This window comes from Coenobita brevimanus, chromosome 61, assembly GCF_032717465.1.
Source record: "Coenobita brevimanus isolate Jiangsu-jjx chromosome 61, ASM3271746v2, whole genome shotgun sequence".
NCBI classification, from domain to species: Eukaryota; Metazoa; Arthropoda; class Malacostraca; order Decapoda; family Coenobitidae; genus Coenobita; species Coenobita brevimanus.
The window spans coordinates 29,140,418-29,161,908 of record NC_137014.1 but is presented as its reverse complement, the minus strand read 5'-3'; the positions used below and the strand labels follow the sequence as shown (position 1 = coordinate 29,161,908).

General features: G+C 42.4%; 1 protein-coding gene across 1 annotated transcript in view; it reads right to left on the bottom strand.

The window, feature by feature from the left end:
- The window catches only part of LOC145403728 (progestin and adipoQ receptor family member 4), a 98,809-nt gene that overhangs the window by 7,794 nt on the left and 69,524 nt on the right, over positions 1–21,491 (bottom strand). The window contains exon 3 of the mRNA XM_080275408.1: positions 19,805–19,908. Within this exon, the coding sequence (XP_080131534.1) occupies positions 19,805–19,908 (104 nt within the window). The remainder of the gene's footprint in view (positions 1–19,804; positions 19,909–21,491) is intronic.

Below are 21,491 nucleotides of genomic sequence, written 5' to 3'. Positions count from 1 at the left end.
TGCCATCGTGAAGCACAGTCGCCGCGCCATGGCACAGCGCGCCGACAGTGCCTGGAACACCACCATGCACTGCTGCACCACACCTCAGCTACATCTACCTAACCATCACACCTATCTATCCACTAGACCTGCTTTATGCATCATACTTACCAAACTACCATACCTATTTATGAACCACAACTTTTACCAACCACACCTAATCTTGTACCATACCTGCCTATCAATTCATCACATCTATCTCATGACTCACACCTAGCCATCACACATCCCTGACCACCACACCTACCAATGTACCACACTTGCCTTATGCATGAAGCCTACCCACCATAGCTATCTTTCATTTTTCTGTACTCACAGGCACTGCACTGCTCCAGCAGACCTTACACATCAGATTTTTACTTGCATCTTCACCACAAGAGAGTGTGGCATCACACCTGCGTAAACATCACACCTACCCACAAGATTTGCCTTACAATTTACGTCACTTACAGGCACAGCATTGCTATAGCAAGTTGTATGCATCCCAATAATACCATACCATCACTTTCCACACCACACCCACCTTACATTCTGCCAAACACACATAAAACTGCACTATCTCAGCAGACCTTGTGCCACACATAATTATTAACATCCTGAAGTCTCCCCATCCATCAGACATGTACCATGTCACTTATTTTCATTGCTCTTACTCCAAATGTCTCACCACACTGTTTCCTGCGAGAACCATCCCTGGAAGGGAATTATGTAAAAAAATCTCTCCCAGAAAAAAAAAAAAAAAAAAAGTTCGCCTTACCAGCGCATAATGTGACTACAACAAAGCTCTACACCAGTGCCATCACAAATATAACTCCCATACAACCCAATTTGCTTTCATTGTACAGTATGCTGTTTCATACATCATCATCACTGCTTTAGAGTTTTCCATGGTTATTCATTATAGTTGTTCATTTTCTGGCAGCTCTCAAGGCTGTGAAACCACTTGCAATCTTTTTCAGACACAACTCAAATACCAACTATTAGTATTTCATACCGTGAATTGCTACAATGGCCTCTGGTCCATCATAAATCTGTTATACTTCCACAAATTGTCTTCCCTAAAATTTTCTATATGTATGAACCACCAATGCCTAAGCCTACTGCAGGCCATGCTGACACTTTCTATATCTATCCTTCCTCTTAACTTTATACAATATTGGGCAATTTAATCCTCAGTGATATACTACAAATTCATCTGACATTCAATTCACTGCAAATACAGTAAACATCTTTTCATTTTCCTTGCCTGTACCCATATTCCACAACCTTATGGGCTGTGTACAGCTTATCCTTTAAATGGATGGAGGGTCACTAAATTGATAAAATTACAGCAGTTCCATTTTTTCCCAGCACCATCTGATTCCTACAGTGGTGGCAATGTGGAACCACCACCACCATAACCACTTAATTTGGTCTCCAACATAACAATACTTATCAACACACTCAAGAGATACTGTATATTCCCAAATTCCAGTCACTTCCTCCTAACTCAGTGTATTTTTACCCCGATACCACTATAGCTTGTATGTACTGTACCTAATAATTATAATATTTACTTAATACTGGCATCCTAACAATGCAGCTTTTGACAGAGTACATGGCCATATACTGCCTACAGCCATAGTTCCCTCATCCACACCTCTAACCAACATTTTTTTTATCATTCTCAAGCCTCTTGCATTCATTTCTTCCTTCCATACTGCATATTTACCTAATACTGTACTATCTTGACAATCTGCAATAAACACTTGATCATCAACACAAAGTAATATACTCCTGCTGCTACCCAACCACAAAATTTGCCTCAGTCATCCAGACAGCATTTCCCGCAATTACCTCATTCCTTTATTAGCTGATCAAGAATGCTTTCTCCTACAGTGCAGTATCATGTTATGGTCCAGCAACAGCAGACCCTTATAATTACTCCACTCTACAGCATCTCTCATCCCATTACACAGTATGTCAGTGATACATGCCAAAACCTTAACACCTTCTTCCTTACTTCTGCTACTTTAAACTGGGGAAAACTGGCAAATCAGCTTCCTGTATACAATCAATCAAGAAGGGGCAAATGCTGCAAGGCGTATAGCCTCGCGCATCCTCTGACTCCACCTTCATGGGTCCCTCTGTGCAGCCCTCCAGGCAGTGACTCTTACTCCTCTATCTCCTGACAGGAGTGACTGACTTGCTCCAGCCATGAGTTATGTGGCCTTCCCCTTGGTCACTTCTATGCTGGGTTAACTCATTCAGAGATCACCCTGTGAACAGGATCAGCCTCAGGAATGCAGGCCACATGCCCATGTAGCTGGAGTTGGTATTGACGTATTGTGTGGGTAATAGCCATCGATTCAGTCTCATGAAGTAGTCGCTCATTATGCACCCGGTTGTACCAGTGATATCCCATGATCCTGCGAAGACACTCAGTACGAAAGGAGTCAGTTTGCCGCTTCAAGTCACCGTTTAGTGTCCATGTCACACAGCCATAAAGTACGACAGGAAGCACCAGCATCATGAAGACGCGAACTCTCGTCCTTCTACGCAAATGGTGACAGCACCAAATACCCAAACTGATGAATCCATAACCCCGTAGGCCGGACCAGTGTGATTAGAGATGTCACTGTCTGATCTACCGTTGTTACTGACCACACTACCGAGATAAGTGAATCTTTCCAAGACTTCTAACTCCTCACCACATGCTTGGACAGGCTGAACTGCTTCCTCCAACAAGCCACCAAATGCCTGGACCATGGTCTTGTTCCAAAAGACCTTTCACCCCAACGGCTTTGCATTCTTGTGATACGCACTCAGTAGTATCTCCAGTGACTCCGCTACGATAACTGCAACATCAGCAAAGTCAAGGTCGGTAACCCTGAAATTGCCAACTGATACCCCATAGTGACTTCAGCTCATAGCCCGGACCAGTACCCAATCCATACATATGTTGAAAAGTGTGGGGGAAAGGGCACATCCCTGTTTTACACCAGAACTTGCTGGGAAGAAGTCAGATGTTCCCCCCCCCCCCTAACACTTGACAGCACTCTCAGCATTTGAGTACATGCCAGAAATCAGTCAGACTATCCCTGCAGGGATCTCAATGAGTTGGAGTTCCCATGGTACCTTCCGATTTACTGAATCAAACGCCTTCTTGAGATCCGCATAGGCTGACAGAAGACCTTGTTGACTCTCAAGACGGTGTTCCACGAGAACTTGAAGAGCTTGGATACAATCAACAGTAGACTTCTTGGGCATGAATCCGGATTGCTCAGGCCTCTGGAACTTTAGCCAATGGTTCCAGATAGGCATCTGGAGAATGTGAGCAAGACTTCTGCCTGGACTGTAATACTATGGTAGTTACTACAGTCATGCTGGTCTCCTCCTTTCCAGATAGGAAAGACCAAACCCTTTGTCCGGTCAGGAGAAATGATACCAGTCTGCCAAACAGCTTCTATGACTGCATGTAACCTCCTGATCATGGCTTTGCCCCCAGCTTGATCAAGTCTGCCGGGATGTCACAAACACCAGCTGCTCTACCAATTTTCTACCTAGCCCCTGCCTTCTCGATTTCATTTACAGAAGGCACGGCTTTGTCAATTGGTGGGACAGCTATCAATGGTTGAACACCGACTAACAGAAGTTCTCCACTGGGAGGGTCAGCCATATACAGCTGCTCAAAGTACTCAGCCCAACGAGCTCTATATTCACTTGCCCCGAAACGAGCCATCCATCTGCTGTCTGGACAGAGCTAACCTGAGAGGTGGGTCTGGAGTGGAGCTTCTTCAGGGCTTGGTAGGCAGGTTGAAGGTCATTTGCATGAAAATAGCCTTTGACCTCCTCAGCGACTTCCCCGACATACCTCTCTTTGTCCCTTCTAAGTGAAACTCGTGCCTGTCGAGACAGAAGTCCGTGCTGTTTCCGATCCCCAACCAGTCTGGCAGCATGACTTTCCTCAACTGTTGTCAGCATCCCCCACGAGATGAGTCCCCTCCTTGATCTTAGACAGTCTCCAGTACACTCATCAGCTGTTGCCAGGGTAGTATGCTTAACCCGCGCCGTCCCGGCAACGTGAATTAACGTGGCAACATTGCAAGGTCCCTAATTTGCACAATTTTCAATTTTCGCGAGTGATTTCGAGTGATTTTTGGCACGTATACACGGGACACCTTCCTCTATTCCTCTACAAGATGCCAAGCAGGAACAATGCCTTACACCGCATAACCTCTCCCACCCCCCCACACGCCATTGTCTCGGCAGTTCACCTGTTACCAGTGACCTGGCCAATAAAGACATTCAGGGCCAGAGTGATTCCCCAATCGATGACAATGTGGAGGACAAAGTTTACATAGCATTAGAGGAAGAAACAGTCAGAAATGATGATCAGGTAATGTGGGAAAAAAAAGGTCATGAATGGTGATGAGTTAGTGAGTGAAACAATGCTTATAATGCCTATATTACTGTTTGAAAACCAATAAACTCTTGTACTACATATAAATTCGTACCAAGTAAATAAATAAATACTGTTTATGAGTGGATAAAATAGTTACCCTCCCACAGAACTCGTTTTCTTTGGTGCCAGCCAGTTAGAATACCCAGTCAGGTAAGGAAGTACTTGTACCTAAATCGAGTATTTTAAACCTCAGGTGAGCGATTTTTCTATGAATTTTCGATATTTCTCACCAAAAGTGGATGTTTGAGCCAAAAAAAAAAAAAAAAGGTCCAAAAATGTAGGGATGGTGCGTGTTAAAGGTATCCCATCATTCAACAGGATCCTCAACAGTACTGAGCACTTCAAACCGATTTGAGATTGCCACTGCATCCTCATATGCACACTCCTCATCCCCTGAGGTTCTCAAAATGCAACCTTTTTGGTGGCATCTGGAGAATCTCTCAGTTTTGATTTGTAGCCTAAGAGTAGCAACAAGAATTCCGTGATCAATGGCAAAGAAATCTGCACTTCTGAAAACCCTGCAGTTCTGAAGAATCCTTCAGCGAGTACTGACAAGAATGTATTCAATCTCCTTAGCAACCCTGTCAGTATTGGGATATCAAGTCCAGCGATGAAGATTTGGCTGCTGGAACCTGGATCCAGCAATTCTTAACTCATGGGATTTTGTGAAATCCAGATGGTAAGAACTATTGTAATTCCTGGTTCCAGAGCCATGGGATCCTACACAATACCTGAAGCCCTCCATGTCAGTGCCAGTAATTGGATTAAAATCACCCAAGACTAGGAGTGTATCCTGCATGGGGCACTGTTCCACAACAGAGTCAAGTTTGGTATAGAGTAGCTCTTTCTCTTCAAGATCACTCATCTCAGTTGAAGCATACACTGCAAAAAGAGAGATAAAGCCCAAACAGCGCTTCACCCTCACCAGCATTATACAGTCATCAACCGGAGTAACCTGTCGACACAAGAGCCAAAGTGAGCAGCAATTGCCGCAACGACACCTCTAAGATGGGGACCATCATCACATGACAAATAAACTTTAAAAGGCAATTTTTCTGTAAATTACTGTGGACTCTGGGTAAAGAAGAAAAAAAAAGTGGCATGTAAAGTGGACTTTCTGGAAACACAAATCTACCAAGTCACACTCATCCACAAGCTACTATCATCTTACATCCTAGGATTCATGCAGAATAGGAGGCCTTGTAGCACCTCTTCCTTAGCGATTTATTTTGGATATTACACCATAACAATCTCTTATGTTATACCTGTATAAGATACATTATTTATATAGACAAGGTTTTCATCAATAATGCACATGGGCAAGCTGAGGTGTAATGCAGGAGAGCCACAGCCACTTCCAGTATGACCCCTAGACTAACTGACCAGAGTATATTCAGAGTAGCTACCTCCATTCATTTACACTACACTCAGATGCAAAATTAGTCACTTTTCTTGTTTCTCTTTCCATCATTCTGTGTCATTTAGAGTCATTTTGAGAAGATTGGTACAGTATATGCTGCAAATGATGGCAGCTCTTCATACTACACTATTTCTGGCAGCATCTCTGTTCAGTCCCCTAACCACTTCAATACAATGATGTGTTTTATCGATTTATTCTTGCCAAAGTACTCTTCAATTATTTCATTTAATTCTAAGGAGACCCCTTATCGCAAATAAGTAAATGAGGGCTATACAATTTATAACTTCCCTAGTTAAAAATAAAAATCTCTCTAAACTTGCATAAATTTGCTTGGAGATACCAAAAATAACACTGAGGTGACTTCTGACAAGGACCCAGAAAAAAAAAAAAATTGTCAATCCAAAGCAACTGATACTGATACAATGATCAGTGGTCAAAATGTAAAAGACTCAACAATGTAGGTTACATATCTTCCAACTCCACGGAGAAAGAAACAGGAAAGGTGATAAGACTTTTGTAGCTGACAGTACATTCAGCCAGTCATGCAAAACATCTATGAATGGTCATGCATGGTGCTGAGATATTGGAAAGGGTGATGGTGAGGTAACTAAAAATCTATGCTAGCTAATAAGAGTCATGAGGTAGTTCAGTGCTTACATACACACAATTCTCATTACAAGTCAGTGATATGTTCTAATTTTTTTTTTTTAATACAAAAGATCCATAAATTGAGGAAAATGGAAAGCAGTTTTACTGCTTAATATGGATGTTTAATAGCTATATATATATATATATATATATATATATATATATATATATATATATATATATATATATATATGGAGCTTCCTGTCAAAAAACAAAAAAACAAAAGTAAGGAAGATAATGCATACTGAGGCATAAGAAGGGTGTCTGTAGGACCATAGTGTTTACTATTTACACAATAACCAAAAATCATAACAAAAGTGCAGTACAGGACTGAAAAACCTGCCAGTTGCTTTTTGGAGAATCAGAGTGATACCACCTCAGTACCTGACTTTCAAATGGACTTGATGCCAAAACCACTATAATCTTTTAAACCTGACCTAAAATTAACATTTTTCTAATATGAATGCTGAGTTGTATTAATATATTAACATTAGAATATGGTGCTAGTAACAAAAAAAAGTTCTAGGGAAACGATGCACAACTGTAGCACTTAGTTATTCATTTAACAATGTGAACGTTCTCCCTACGTGTCAAGTAGGGTTAGTGGAGGGTTAGTGCCCCTCCCTGTAAAACAATTAACTCTAAGCCCTTGGCCACCCCGTTTGGGATACATGGCATCTGACAATGAATGAATGAATGAAAAATTAAGCAGCAAAAGAATGAAAATCTGGCCCAAAGCAGGGTAAAAGAAATATAAATCACCAAGCATATATTATACAGTAAGTAATAATTATACTATACAGAAGTTTATATTTTCTATCTATCTATCTATCTATTGCCAGACGCCTCAATCTCTTTCATGGTAGCCACAAGCAAATCACCTCCACGTCGCCCTGTCCCTCACCATTTCACCGCCCTGCTCCCAACTCACACCCCCCTCTCTCATATACCTCTCCACCCCATCCCTCCATCTCATCCTCGGCCTCCCCCTCCCTCTTCCCCCCTCCACCTCACTCACATACACTCTCTTCGTCAGTCTTTCACCCTCCATCCTCTCCCCATGGCCAAACCACCTCAGTGTATTCCTCCTAACACTTCCTATCACATCCACATCCACACCACAATGCTCCTTTATATCCTCATTTGTCAGCCTGTCTTTCCATGTGACTCCACAGGCTCCTCTTAAATAACTCGTTTCCACTGCTCTCACTCTTGACTTGTGTCCTTGCAGCAACGTCCAAGCTTCACTTCCATACGTTAGAGTTAGTATCACAATACTGCCATGTAGTAACTTTTTCACTTCCATGCTCACTTCCCTGTTTCTTATCACTGCTTTCAAGGAACCAGCAACCTTTCTTCCCTGCTGTACCCTTTCAAGCACTTCACCCTCCAAAGCTCCATCCTTACACATCACACTACCCAAGTACTTAAACATACTCACATTTTCCAATTCCTCACCATCCAACCTCGCTGTACATTCACTGACTTCGCCTCTCTCAAAGACCATCACTTTACTCTTCCCTACATTCACCTTTAGATCCCATTTCTTTTCACAGTAATAAAACATCATTAGAAGTATATGTATAGGACCATCCAGAAACTTATAATTCACATTGTATGTAGACAAGAATCATGAGTAATTCATGACAAACTAACTCCTCCTCCTCTCTCTCTCTCTCATACAATGAATGAATGGTGGCAAAAGATAGTTCAAGTATTTTTCATCTCTGTACTTAAGTATTCTCACACACCAACACCAACAAGAGAGAGAGAGAGAGAGAGAGAGAGAGAGAGAGAGTAATTAAAGTAATCCCCGTAATATCCGGACGCCCAATTTCCAGACATCCCCAATTACCAGACATTTTCGTCCCGGGATCCAATATTCCCATGATGGGCCAAAAACCGCAAAAAATTTTAAAAAATCTGACTTTTTCCTGCCCGTAATTTGAAGTTAGCGCGGGCCAGCTGTGTTTTGGTGTGTTGTTCCGCCGATGTCCACTAGAGCGCCCCTGCATCCTCCCCACTTACCGCCCGTCTCTCATTGTGTGTGCTCGCTCGTCGTCATGGCCGCCCACATGCTCGCTTTTGTGGTGATGCCTTACCTGCTGCAGGCTCTCCTGCTGCTCTCGTGCCTCTTCTTCACGTGTGTGATGATGGCCCCGCTGCCTAAGAAGAGGAAGAGAGTGGTTCTGACTCTGGAGAAGAAGAGGGAGATATTGGACAAGGCAGATGCGGGATGGTCTTCCTCACGCATCCTTCGTGAATTCAACCTGGCCCGATCTACTTTGTTTGATATCAAGAGATCCCGCGACAAACTCATGCAGTACACGGCTGACTTCTCGTCGAAAAGCAAAAGCAACTTGGAGAGGAAGGTGATGTATACTCCCAAGTATGAAGAAGTCGACCACTCCACGTTGATTTGGTATCGACAGCAACGTGCTGCTGGTGTGATGGTGTGTGGCACGGAGCTGAAGGCTGCTGCTGAGAATTTCGCAAGGCTTCAAGACGCCCTAGACTTCAAGGCATCCGAAGGTTGGCTATTTGCGTTCAAGTTACGACATGGCCTTACCAACCGTAAGTCTCATGGCTAAGCTTTGGACGCCAAGAGGATGGAGCAGAACGAGTTTCGGCACAAGGTGAAGCGCTTGATCGACAGGGAGGGCCTCACTCTCGGTCAAGTCTACAACGCTGACGAAACTGGCTTATTCTATCGCTCTTTGCCTACGAACACTCTAGCCGAGGAGACAGAGAAGCGTGTACCTGGCTGCAAGCTCTGCAAGCAACGGATATCTGCTTTGTGACATGCACCGGCTCAAGCCCGTTATTGGTGGCCATGCAAAGCAGCCTCGGTGTCTTCGTGGGGTGATGGATGTCTTTCCTGTCATCTGGTACCATTCCTTGAAGACATGGTTCACAGCCCAGATCTTCAAAGACTAGTTCCACCGCCATTTCGTCAAGGAGGTCATCCATTACCAGACGGAGAAACTGGGAGTCCCACGCGACCAGGTAAAGGCCCTCCTTCTCCTCGACAATGCACCTGCCCACCCGTGCGACAAGAAGTTGGTGGCTGAGAATGGCCTCATTAGGTGCAATTTCTGCCACCTAATACTACTGCTCTCATCCAACCAATGGACCAAGGAGTGATCGTGGCAACGAAGAGGCTGTACTGACGGAAGTTCCTGGACGAGGTGATGGTTGTTATCAAGGACGAGGACGAGCGCAGGGAGGGACGGGACACACGAGGCCAGCAGACTTTGGAAAACCTCCGCCGCTACATCATCAAGTCTGCCATCTACAACTGGGCCAATGCAAGGAAGGAAATCCCTGTCAAGACTCTAGAAAATGGTTGGTCTCGTCTGCTTCTTGGAATGGATGTGGAGCACGATTTCCTAGGTTTTGACGTGGATGACTTCCATGCACGTCTACGTGCGCATAGGGATGATGATGATGTGGACGAAGTGCGTGAGTGGTTGGATGACGACAAGGGCGATCCTGGGTATCAGACAATGTCTGATTTCGAGATCGCATCTTCAGTAGCAAGTGTCAGTACTCAGCTTGAAGATTCCGATGAGCATGGCGACGATGATGCGGACTCCTCTCAGTGTGACACTACTCCAGCCATCCCCAAGCTGAGCGCACTCCGGGTTCTGGACTACCTGGAGCACCCGGACTGCAACAGGGAGATGGGGCCCTTGGGACTTGTGGAGAAAGTGTCAGGCAGCACATCATTAATCGTCAAAATAGTCATTTCTTGCGTCAATCAACCATTGACAGCTTTTTCAGGCTCGTGACCCCCGCTGTGCCCAGCCCTGGCTCCACTCCATTGCCTCCCCAAGACAGGCCCTCATGCTCCGAGCCACAGCCCAGCACATCAGGCATGGTGGAGTCACCACTCGACGTGAGTTTGCGCCTCTCTTCAGAGTCGTCTGCAGTGGGTACGCCATCACCACGACCCAGCAATGCACCCCTAGGTCACCTGCATGAGCTACTCTCAGACTCTGACAGTGATTAGACGCCTAGAACTTCTCCACTAGACCACACGGGAATTTACAGTATTGTGCAGTGAAAAAAACAGTGCATAGTGTTAAGGAATTTGAGTTCTGAGTGAAAAGACAAAGATTTAATTGACTTTCAATGTAACGTAAATTAACTAGTTGTGTGTTATGTTTAAGTACTTAGGTAGTGTGATGAGTAAGGATGGAGGTTTGGAGGGTGAAGTGCTTGAAAGGGTACAGCAGGGAAGAAAGGTTGCTGGTTCTTTGAAAGCAGTGATAAGAAACAGGGAAGTGAGCATGGAAGTGAAAAAGTTACTACATGACAGTATTGTGATACCAACTCTAACGTACGGAAGTGAAGCTTGGACGTTGTTGGAAGGACGCAAGTCAAGAGTGAGAGCAGTGGAAATGAGTTATTTAAGAGGAACCTGTGGAGTCACATGGAGAGACAGGCTGACGAATGAGGATATAAAGGAGCATTGTGGTGTTGATGTGGATGTGATAGGAAACGTTAGGAGGAACACACTGAGGTGGTTTGGCCATGTGGAGAGGATGGAGGGTGAAAGACTGACGAAGAGAGTGTATGTGAGTGAGGTGGAGGGGGGAAGAGGAAGGGGGAGGCCGAGGATGAGATGGAGGGATGGGGTGGAGAGGTATATGAGAGAGGGGGGTGTGAGTTGGGAGCAGGGCAGTGAAATGGCGGGGGACAAGGCGACTTGGAGGCGATTTGTTTGTGGCCACCCCAAACGAGATTGAGCCATCTGGCAATAGATAGATAGATAGACAGATAGTGTTATGTTTAGAAAATGGTTTTATGAGTGGAAAGACTAAGTACAGACAGCAACACATATTTCATTAAGGTACAATGGAGCGCAAGTACAACAAGAGTGCGCAGTGTTAGAGAATGGAATTCTGAGTGCAAATGACTAAGTTCAGAGCAAGACCTCATGAACAGTGTACTGCAAGTGCTTCAGAAACTCCTTCTTACTGTCAGAGTCTGAGAGGAGGCGAGTTATTCATCGAGATGGCCAGGGACTTGCTGTAAGTACCCAGAATGTTTCATATTGTACTGTATTTTCCATACTTACCTCTAACACCTCATTTCACTCTTTTATGTCCCTTATTGGTGTGAATAGTGTCTTAGGTGCTATGCATGTGCGGAGGGAGGTGTTTTCTGAGTTACGCTAGGTTAGGGTCCATAACTACCAGTCTGGGAGCCAGTGACTTGTTGTAAGTACCCAGAATGTTTAATATTGTATAAACTCACCTCTAAAACCTCATTTTATGGTTCTTTTGCATTTATTTCAGTCTTTTATGTCCCTTATTGGTGTGATTTGGGTCTTAAATAGGTGCAATACATGTCAAGAGGGAGTTGTATAGGTGTTTTTCTGAGTTAGGGTCCATGAGTACAAGTCCAGGAGGCCAGGGGCCAATATCCGGACATGCCTTTGGCTCTATTACATCGGATACTGGGGGGATTACTGTACTTCCAACCTGAGAGAGAGAGAGAGAGAGAGAGAGAGAGAGAGAGAGAGAGAGAGAGGGTAATTACTTCCAACCTGTGTGTGTGTGTGTGTGTGTGTGTGTATTTACCTATTTGTAGTATACAGGAATTGAGCAATGCTTGTGTTGTCCTGTCTCCATATCCACATTTATCTAGTCTACTTTTACACACATGAATGTTTTTCGCATGCAACACCTCTTCGTCTAGTTATTCCAAATATTTATGTATTTACCTAATATACCTAATTGTGATATACACGAAATGTGCTATGCTTGTGGGTTCCCGTCGCTGTTTCTCAGTAAGTTAAATTTAGTTTTAAAGTCGTTAAGTTTTTAGACTGGACGATCTCTTTGTCCAAGCTATTCCACATGTCTATACTTCTATAAGGAAAGCTATATTTCTTGATATCCTTCAAGCAGCTTGACTTTTCAATTTCATTCCATGTCCTTTTGTTGCTCTCTTATCCCATATATACAGATCTTCTCAGTCAATTTTATCTACTCCTATCATGGTCCTGAACACAGCTCATGTCTGCCCTCTTTCTTCTTTCCTCTAAGGAAGGCAAATCCAGCTTTTCCAGCTTCTCTCTGTATGACAGATCTGCCAGACTGGGGACCATCTTGGTTGCTGTTCTTTGTATTTTCTCAATCTTGTTTATGTCTTTCTTTTTTTGTGGAGACCACACTACCGCTGGATATTCTAACCTGGGGCGGATCATGGCCATTATCAATTTTTTCATCATCTCTTCATCCATATAATGAAATGCTACTCTTACATTAGTCAAGAGTTTATGCGTCTCTCTAACTATCTTGTTAATTTGTTTTTTAGGTGACAAACTATCTTGGACCAGCACTCCCAAATCTTTCTCTTCTCTCCTTTTTGTGATTAATTCATTACCCAACAAATAATTCAGTGATGGCCTCCTGGTACTTTTATCCATTTCCAATATTTTACATTTCTTTACGTTAAATTTCATTTACCACATCCGGCTCCAATCATGTATCCTATCCAGATCCTCCTGCAGCATTTTACAATCCTCTTCAACCTCTACCTTCCTCAAGATCTTTACATCATCAGCAAACAGACTTGCAGAACTGTTCACTTCATCTACCATATCATTTACGTAAATCAGGAACATTACTGGCGCCAACACCGAGACTTGAGGGACTCCACTTGTTACTACCCTCCATCCAGACATCCTATCCTATCCTTTATTACTGTCCTCATTTGTTTGTCTCTCAAAAAGTGTCTCATCCATTCCAGGAGTTTCCCCTTCAGTCCTCCTATATACTCTAGTTTCCACATTAGTCTCTTATGAGGAACCTTGTCGAAGGCATTCTCCAAGTCTAAGTACACACAATCCACCCAACCATCTCTCTCCTGTACCACGTCAATCGCTCTTGAGTAAAAGCTCAACAAGTTGGAAACACATGACCTTCCACTTCTGAATCCAAACTGACATTTAGCCAAAATGTTAATCTCTTCTGGATATTTTATCCATCCGTCTTTCAGAATTCTCTCACACAATTTTGAGACCATGCTGGTTAGAGACACTGGTCTATAATTCAGGGGTTCTTCCCTGTTTCCTCCCTTATAAACTGGTACCACAGTTGCCCTCTTCCATTCCTGTGGCACTTTCTCCTCTTCCAGAGAACACACAATTAAACTGTGAACTTTATCTGCCAGTTGTTCTCTGCATTCCTTCAGTACCCAATTAGAAATTCCATCAGGTCCTGGGGCTTTCCTTACATCTTGAGTTTCCAGTAATTTATACACATCCTGTACCTCCACTTTTATATCTTTTATCACCGGTACATTTCTAATCACTCCCTCCCCTTCCACAAACTCCTTTACATTACTGAAAACAGATTGGAAACATTTGTTCATTATTTCAGCTTGCACTGCTGCATATTTATAGACCTCTCCTTCTACTTTCAGTTTGGTGATTCCCTGTGTGTGTGTATTTACCTAATTGTGATATACAGGAAATGAGCTACGCTCGTGGGGTCCCGTCTCTGTTTCTCAACAAGTCAAATTTAGCTTTAAACTCGTTTAAGTGTTTAGACTGGACGATCTCTTTGTCCAGGTTATTTCACAGGTCTATACATCTATAAGGAACACTATATTTCTTGATATCCTTCAAGCAGCTTGGCTTCCTCAGTTTCATCCCGTGTCCTCTTGTTACTCTCTTATCCCATAAAAACAGATCTTCTTTGTCAATTTTATCTACTCCCATCATGGTCCTGAACACTGTGATCACGCCGCCTCTCTTTCTCCTTTCTTCTAAGGAAGGCAAATCCAGCTTTTCCAGCCTCTCTCTGTACGACAGATCTGCCAGACTGGGGACCATCTTGGTTGCTGTTCTTTGTATTCTCTCAATCTTGTTTATATCTTTCTTTTTGTGTAGGGACCACACTACTGATGCATATTCCAACCTGGGGCAAATCATGGTCACTATCAATTTTTTCATCATCTCCTTATCCATGGCCTTGTATGTCAAAAATGACAGGAAAAAAGCTCTCTGTGCTCTATCTAGCATACTGTGTGAGTGAGAAGCTCTCAAAAGGGGTGTCATTTTGAATTTTTGGCCATTTTCAGAGCCTTGCAGAAGGAAAATTACATAGATACATTTTTTTAATCTACTGAAAAAGTTAGCCCTAGCCACAAATTTTTAATGCTGTACATGCCATATCAAAGGAGCTAAGAATGAATGTCGGAAGTTGGATCAAATGACTCGTGCGGCAAAATATATAATATTAAGCAACGTTGGGTCTGGTTAGTACTTGGATGGGTGACCGCCTGGGAACACCAGATGCTGTTGGCATCCCTACGTGTCAAGTGGGGTTGGTGGAGGATTACTGTAGTGCCCCTCCCTGTAAAACAATTAACTCTAAGCCCCTGGCCACCCCGTTTGGGATACATGGCATCTGGCAATGGATGGATAGATGAAAGTAAAATTTCAGAGGGCTGTAGTTTCAAAACTATTAGAGATACATACCTAATATTTGGGATTTCACCATAAGTTTGCTATAAGAGCACCTGTGATTTTTTTCAGGAGAACCTGAGAGGGAGGCCTGGGACCCTCTGGGTGATTTGATTTGGAATGATCCTGTAGTAATTTTTTCACTTCCATGCTCACTTCTCGGTTTCTTATCACTGCTTTCAAGGAACCTGCAACCTTTCTCCTTTGTTGTACCCTTTCGAGCACTTCACCCTTTAAACTTCCATCCATACTCATCACACTACCCATGAACTTAAACGCACTCACATTTTCCATTTCCCTCTCATCCAACCTCACTGTACATTCACTGATTTCACTTCTCTTGGAGATTGTAACTTTTCCCTACATTCACCTTTAGATTCCAATTTCATCCACTTATTTCTCAGTTACCTGTACTTCTTCATTATTCCGTTTACTATATTTTCTCACTTCCCTTTCTTTCTTGTTGCTTCTCCTTCCACAGCTTAACAATTTACTCAGTATTCTTCAAACAATATGGATATTTCTTCTTTAGCCTTAAAATTTACCTGCCATCATCACAGCTTTAAGTCTTCCACCAAAAATCTGAACTTCCAGCTTTAGTGAGGCAATTTTTTTTCGTCCTGAGATTACTAACGAGTACAATATTCAACTTTTTTTTTTTTTTTTTTTTTACATTATATTCTGTAACAATATATTTAACTACTTCGTAGTCATAGCCTCTTTTCCACAATGACAAAGTATATATAAGTAATTTTTGCTACTGCCTGGAGATTATTGCCAGCCCAAGGGAGGCATCCCGTAATAGAGGTTAGAAAATGTCTCCATTAGCTTTCAATATGAGTACTGCCTGTTAAGGATCGAACTTTCAAATGCAACTTTTTACATTTTCATACCTAAGTACCATATGTATGTCATGTCCAACTGTAAGGATCAAGGGTTAAGGGTGAAGGTCACTTTTTAAAGGAAAGCTACGCTCAGTAAACATCTGCCCCCCATCTCAGGGACATGATAATTTTATTCATATTCCTAAAATACTGTTTTCCTAAATTTGGGCTTTAATTTGGCTGTTCGTATTGAATGACAATTTAGTTAGTAAAAACTTAGTAAAAACGATGATAAATCAATGCCAAGAGTTTAAAGGTTCAATAATCCCTTTCTAAATTACTCAAGACGACCTGAAAAATTCAAAACAATGATACAAAGCAAAAATCACGACCAACATAAATTAAAGAAACCAAAATGAAAATACCTTTAAAATTCTTACTATACTGGAAAATATACTCAGTTATCAATGATGGTGGAGCAATTCATTATTATTTTTTTTATTTACTATACTGTACCTTAGCAGTGACTACATTGAGAACATTCTGACAAGCATGTATTTTCACACATGGAAATGGAAAATAAAACTGCAAAACAAGCTTAGTTACATAAAAAGCTTCGACCTACAAAAAGTCTATCTATTCTATCTATACCCAGACACCATAATCCTGCGAGGGGTGGACGTTTGTTTTCTGAGTTAGTTGTTTTACAGGAAGGGGGACTAACCCTCCGCCAACCCACTTGCTGACACGTAAGGAACATTTATGGGCTGGTTGTATGGTTACGTTATAAATGGTTTCCTGGCTTACAGGAAACCATTAGGCTTGTCATTTGATGTAAAGCCACCTGGAATGAAAAGTAATAAAATGTGACAGGAAAGCTGGCAGAAATACGGAGAGAGGACGGCCGACGCAGAAAAAGAATGATAAAGTAGAAAGAAAATGTACTGTAGGCAGCACTACATCAAGTGAGTGGATGATGGTCACCACCACCTACCTGACAACATTTCAAGTCCAGTAAGCATTTAACTATGAAATATCCAAAAGTGTGGAACTGCCGAAAACTTATGAAACTTCCTTTAAAAACAGAACATGAGCAGTAATATATATATATCCCATTGGAGCCCAGTGTCCAGAGTGTTGGACAGAACTGGGATTTTTCAAGTCTTCATAAAGTAGGGAACCCCCAGGTAGGGACCTATGAGCTTCATGACTATGAGCCGATAGGCGGAGGGCGGTACGCTTAGTACTCTCCCAGTGCCATGCCTTGCCCAGCACCCCTGGGATCCAATGGGATATATATATATATATATATATATATATGAGCTAAATTTGTTTGAAAATAGGAAAGTAACAAGTGCTCGTGGGCCCTTTGGGCCCCACGCACTTGATGGTACATTTATGTGCTGTTCTAGTCTAACACTGTTATTTGGATTTTTTGCAGCTAACCAACTGATCGTGTTATTTGCAGTTTCGGGAATGGAACTCAAGTTGTTTGAACGCAAGTCCGAAATACACACACAGACACACAGCTACTGTTATGGTATACTTTAGTTGTACGGAAGCTATGGGAAAAAATTCTATGGAGATCCTATGCCGGGCGCCGGGAACAGCGTTTTTTGGTAAAAGTTATTGCTCATTCAATATAGTAAAAGTTTTTCAATCGTGATGGGACCAAATTTTTTCACGTCAGCAAATTTTTTGCGATTTTTGTGCCAATTTTGGTGCGATTTGAATGTGTAGTTTCGGCTGCCCAAAATACACACACACACACACACACACACACACACACACACTATAAAAGTGGAGGTGCAGGAAGTGTACAAATTACTGGAAACTCAAGATGTAAGGAAAGCCCCAGGACCTGATGGAATTTCTAATTGGGTACTGAAGGAATGCAGAGAACAACTGGCGGATAAAATTCACAGCTAATTGTATGCTCACTGGAAGAGGGGAAAGTGCCAAAAGAATGGAAGAGGGCAAATGTGGTACCAATTTACAAGGGAGGAAACAGGGAAGAACCCCTGAATTATAGACCAGTGTCTCTAACCAGCATGGTCGCAAAATTGTGTGAGAGAATCCTGAAAGACAGATGGATAAAATATCTGGAAGAGATGAATATTTTGGCTGAATGTCAGTTTGGATTCAGAAGTGGAAGGTCATGTGTTTCAAACTTGTTGAGCTTTTACTCAAGAGCGATTGATGTGGTACAGGAGAGAGATGGTTGGGTGGATTGTGTGTACTTAGACTTAGAGAAGGCCTTTGACAAGGTACCTCATAAGAGACTAATGTGGAAACTAGAATATATAGGAGGACTAAAGGGGAAACTTCTGGAATGGATGAGAGACTTTTTGAGAGACAGACAAATGAGGACAGTAATAAAGGAAAAGATGTCTGGATGGAGGGAAGTAATAAGTGGAGTCCCTCAAGGCTCAGTGTTGGCGCCAGTAATGTTCCTGATTTACGTAAATGATATGGTAGATGGAGTGAACAGTTATGCGAGTCTGTTTGCTGATGATGTAAAGATCTTGAGGAAGATAGAGGTTGAGGAGGATTGTAAAATACTGCAGGAGGATTTGGATAGGATACACAATTGGAGCCGGACGTGGGAAATGAAATTTAATGTAAATAAATGTAAAATATTGGAAATGGGTAAAAGTACCAGGAGACCATCACTGAATTATTTTTTGGGTAATGAATTAATCACAAAAAGGAGAGAAGAGAAAGATTTGGGAGTGCTGGTCCAAGATAGTTTGTCACCAGAAAAGCACATTAACAAGATAGTTGGAGAGACTTATAAGCTCTTGACTAACATAAGAGTAGCATTTCATTATATGGATGAGGAAATGATGAAAAAATTGATAGTGGCCATGATCCGCCCCAGGTTAGAATATGCAGCGGTAGTGTGGTCCCCACACAAAAAGAAAGATATAAACAAGATTGAGAGAATACAAAGAACAGCAACCAAGATGGTCCCCAGTCTGACAGACCTGTCATACAGAGAGAGGCTGGAAAAACTGGATTTGCCTTCGTTAGAGGAAAGGAGAAAGAGGGGAGACATGATTGCGGTGTTCAGGACCATGGTGGGAGTAGATAAAATTGACAAAGATCTGTTTGTATGGGATAAGAGAGCAACAAGAGGACATGGAATGAAATTGAAAAAGTCAAGCTGCTTGAAGGATATCAAGAAATATAGCTTTCCTTACAGAAGTATAGACTTATGGAATAGCCTGGACAAAGAGATCGTCCAGTCTAAAAACTTAAACGAGTTTAAAGTTAAATTCGACTTATTGAGAAACAGCGACGGAAACCCACGAGCATAGTACATTCCGTGTATATCACAATTAGGTATATTCTTAAATATTTAGAACGACTCAGACAAAGAAGTGGTGCATGAGAAAAACATTCATGTGTGTAAAGGCAGACTTGATAAATGTGGATATGGAGACAGGACAACACGAGCATTGCTCAATTCCTGTATACTACAAATAGGTAAAATACAAATAGGTAAATACACACACACACACACACACACACACACACACACACACACACACACACACGGCTAGTGCTATAGTATTTTAGATGAGTAAAAACATGTATATACCTGAAATAGTGTACGGTAAAACAAGAATTTATATAGTAAAATACTGAAATTATGTGCAAAAATTATGTATCTTTGTGTAACCCTAAAATATAACGCTGAAGTGGATGGGTAAAATATATATAATGAAATTACACAAAAATTAGGCGATGGATTTTTATACTGTGAATGTAACTATGACGTAGTGTTTATGTAAATACCGTCGTAACTATGACGAAGTGTCACTGAAAATATGTAACTGACGTAGACAAGTGTGACTAAATGAGTAATGAAAACGTGGTTTGATTGTAGGTACATAACTAAGAAGTAAAAAGGCTCTCGGTACGTAATCGAGATAAAATGTTACCTTATAGAGACACCACAGTGAGACGCCGCAGTAAACAGCCAACACCCTCCAGATCCACACACTGCCTAGGCACCATACAGACGCGTACACGGTCGTCAGTGCACCTGAAAAAAAAAAAAAAAAATGTAACCAGTCCAAAGAAGCGTAGTCATCAGCGTACCTCTAGTTCTTTCACTTGAACTTTGACCAGAGTTTCGCCCTTTTGCAGTTTGTGGCAGAACAAGACAATAATTCTACGGCTCTACATCCTTTCCACAGCATATCTTTGCGATTAGCGTCTTATTCTAGTGTTATTATATAACTTCAACTCTGCATTCAAGACAGCCAGATTGGAATTTTATGCAAAGTTAGAAAAAAAAAAGTACAGTGGACGGTATTCAAAATGTATTCAATATGAAGGATGGGTGTCAGCGCCGAAGAAGTAACATGTGGGGTATGGTACGTAGGAGGACTGCTGGGCCTCAGGGAAGGGACTGTTAGAGCCAATGCCCAAAGTCGCAGGCATAAAGAAAAAAAAAAAAAAGTTAGACCCACACATTGGCCAAAATAAGCTACAAAAACATTTCCATTTCCACAGACACCATCCTCACTATAGACACCACTTTCTGATTCATATTTAGCCAGCATGGGGAAGGGTTAATTCTGGTTATCACTCTCAAAAAAGAATGTGTGTGGGGAGAGAGAGAGAGAGAGAGAGAGAGAGAGAGAGAGGGAGAGAGGGGGGGGGGGAGAAATTGATGAGTGTAGGGTGGACTAAAGAGACATGGCGAGAGTGATGTCTTGGCCAGGGTCCACTTTGGCAGTCAACATTATAAAGACAAGGGAAGAAACAGAGAGAGATGATAGAGCAGGGGGGGGGGGGGATGGTGATGGAGGAGGAAGGGATGGTGGTGATGGAATAAGGAATGGAAGGAAAATGATGAAGCAGGGAGGGAAAATGCTGGTGCATAGTTGGAAAATGATGAAGCTGGGAGGGGAAAATAATGGAGTAGGGAGGGACATATGCCATTTGGAGGGAAAGGGAGGGAAAATTAAGAATATGGAGGGAACCTGATGGAGGAGGGAGGAAAAATGATGGAATATGGACAGAAAATGGAGTAGGCAGGGATGTCTCGACCGGGGGTGGGGTGGGGGGAGTCCCCCCATGTTTGTTTGAGCTGGTCAAGAAATTGCTGATTTGGTCAAGTGAAGAGTAGGGACTTTTTTTTTTTTTTTTTTTACATAAAAGGAGAGGTCTCCGAGGACAAAATACATTTGTACATAAGTTTTTTCGTTTTAATATATACTTAGAGGACAAAATACAAAATACCCTAGTTTCCCTCCTGTCAGGAGAATAGTCGAAGCCAAAATCAAGTACCATATTAATCAAGGTGCCTGGACCTGGACCCCCATCACCCATGGAACGGTGGCGGGAGGAGGGAGGGGGAGGGGGTTGGCTGGCAAATCTGTATGCACTCCTGCTACTGGTCTGGTCATAAATAACTCCAAATGTCATGACTGGGTCAGTTAATTTAATCAGACTACTAAATAATTTACATGGTGTCTATTTATTGTCAACAATAAGTCAGGCTTGGGTCCAAGTTCAGGTGACTTTAAGTTAAAACTGGGATGGCCCGACCGGGAGGTGGGGAAGCACCCCCTAGTACTTGGCTCAGAGTTGGTCAAACGTTCACACAGTTGGTCAAAA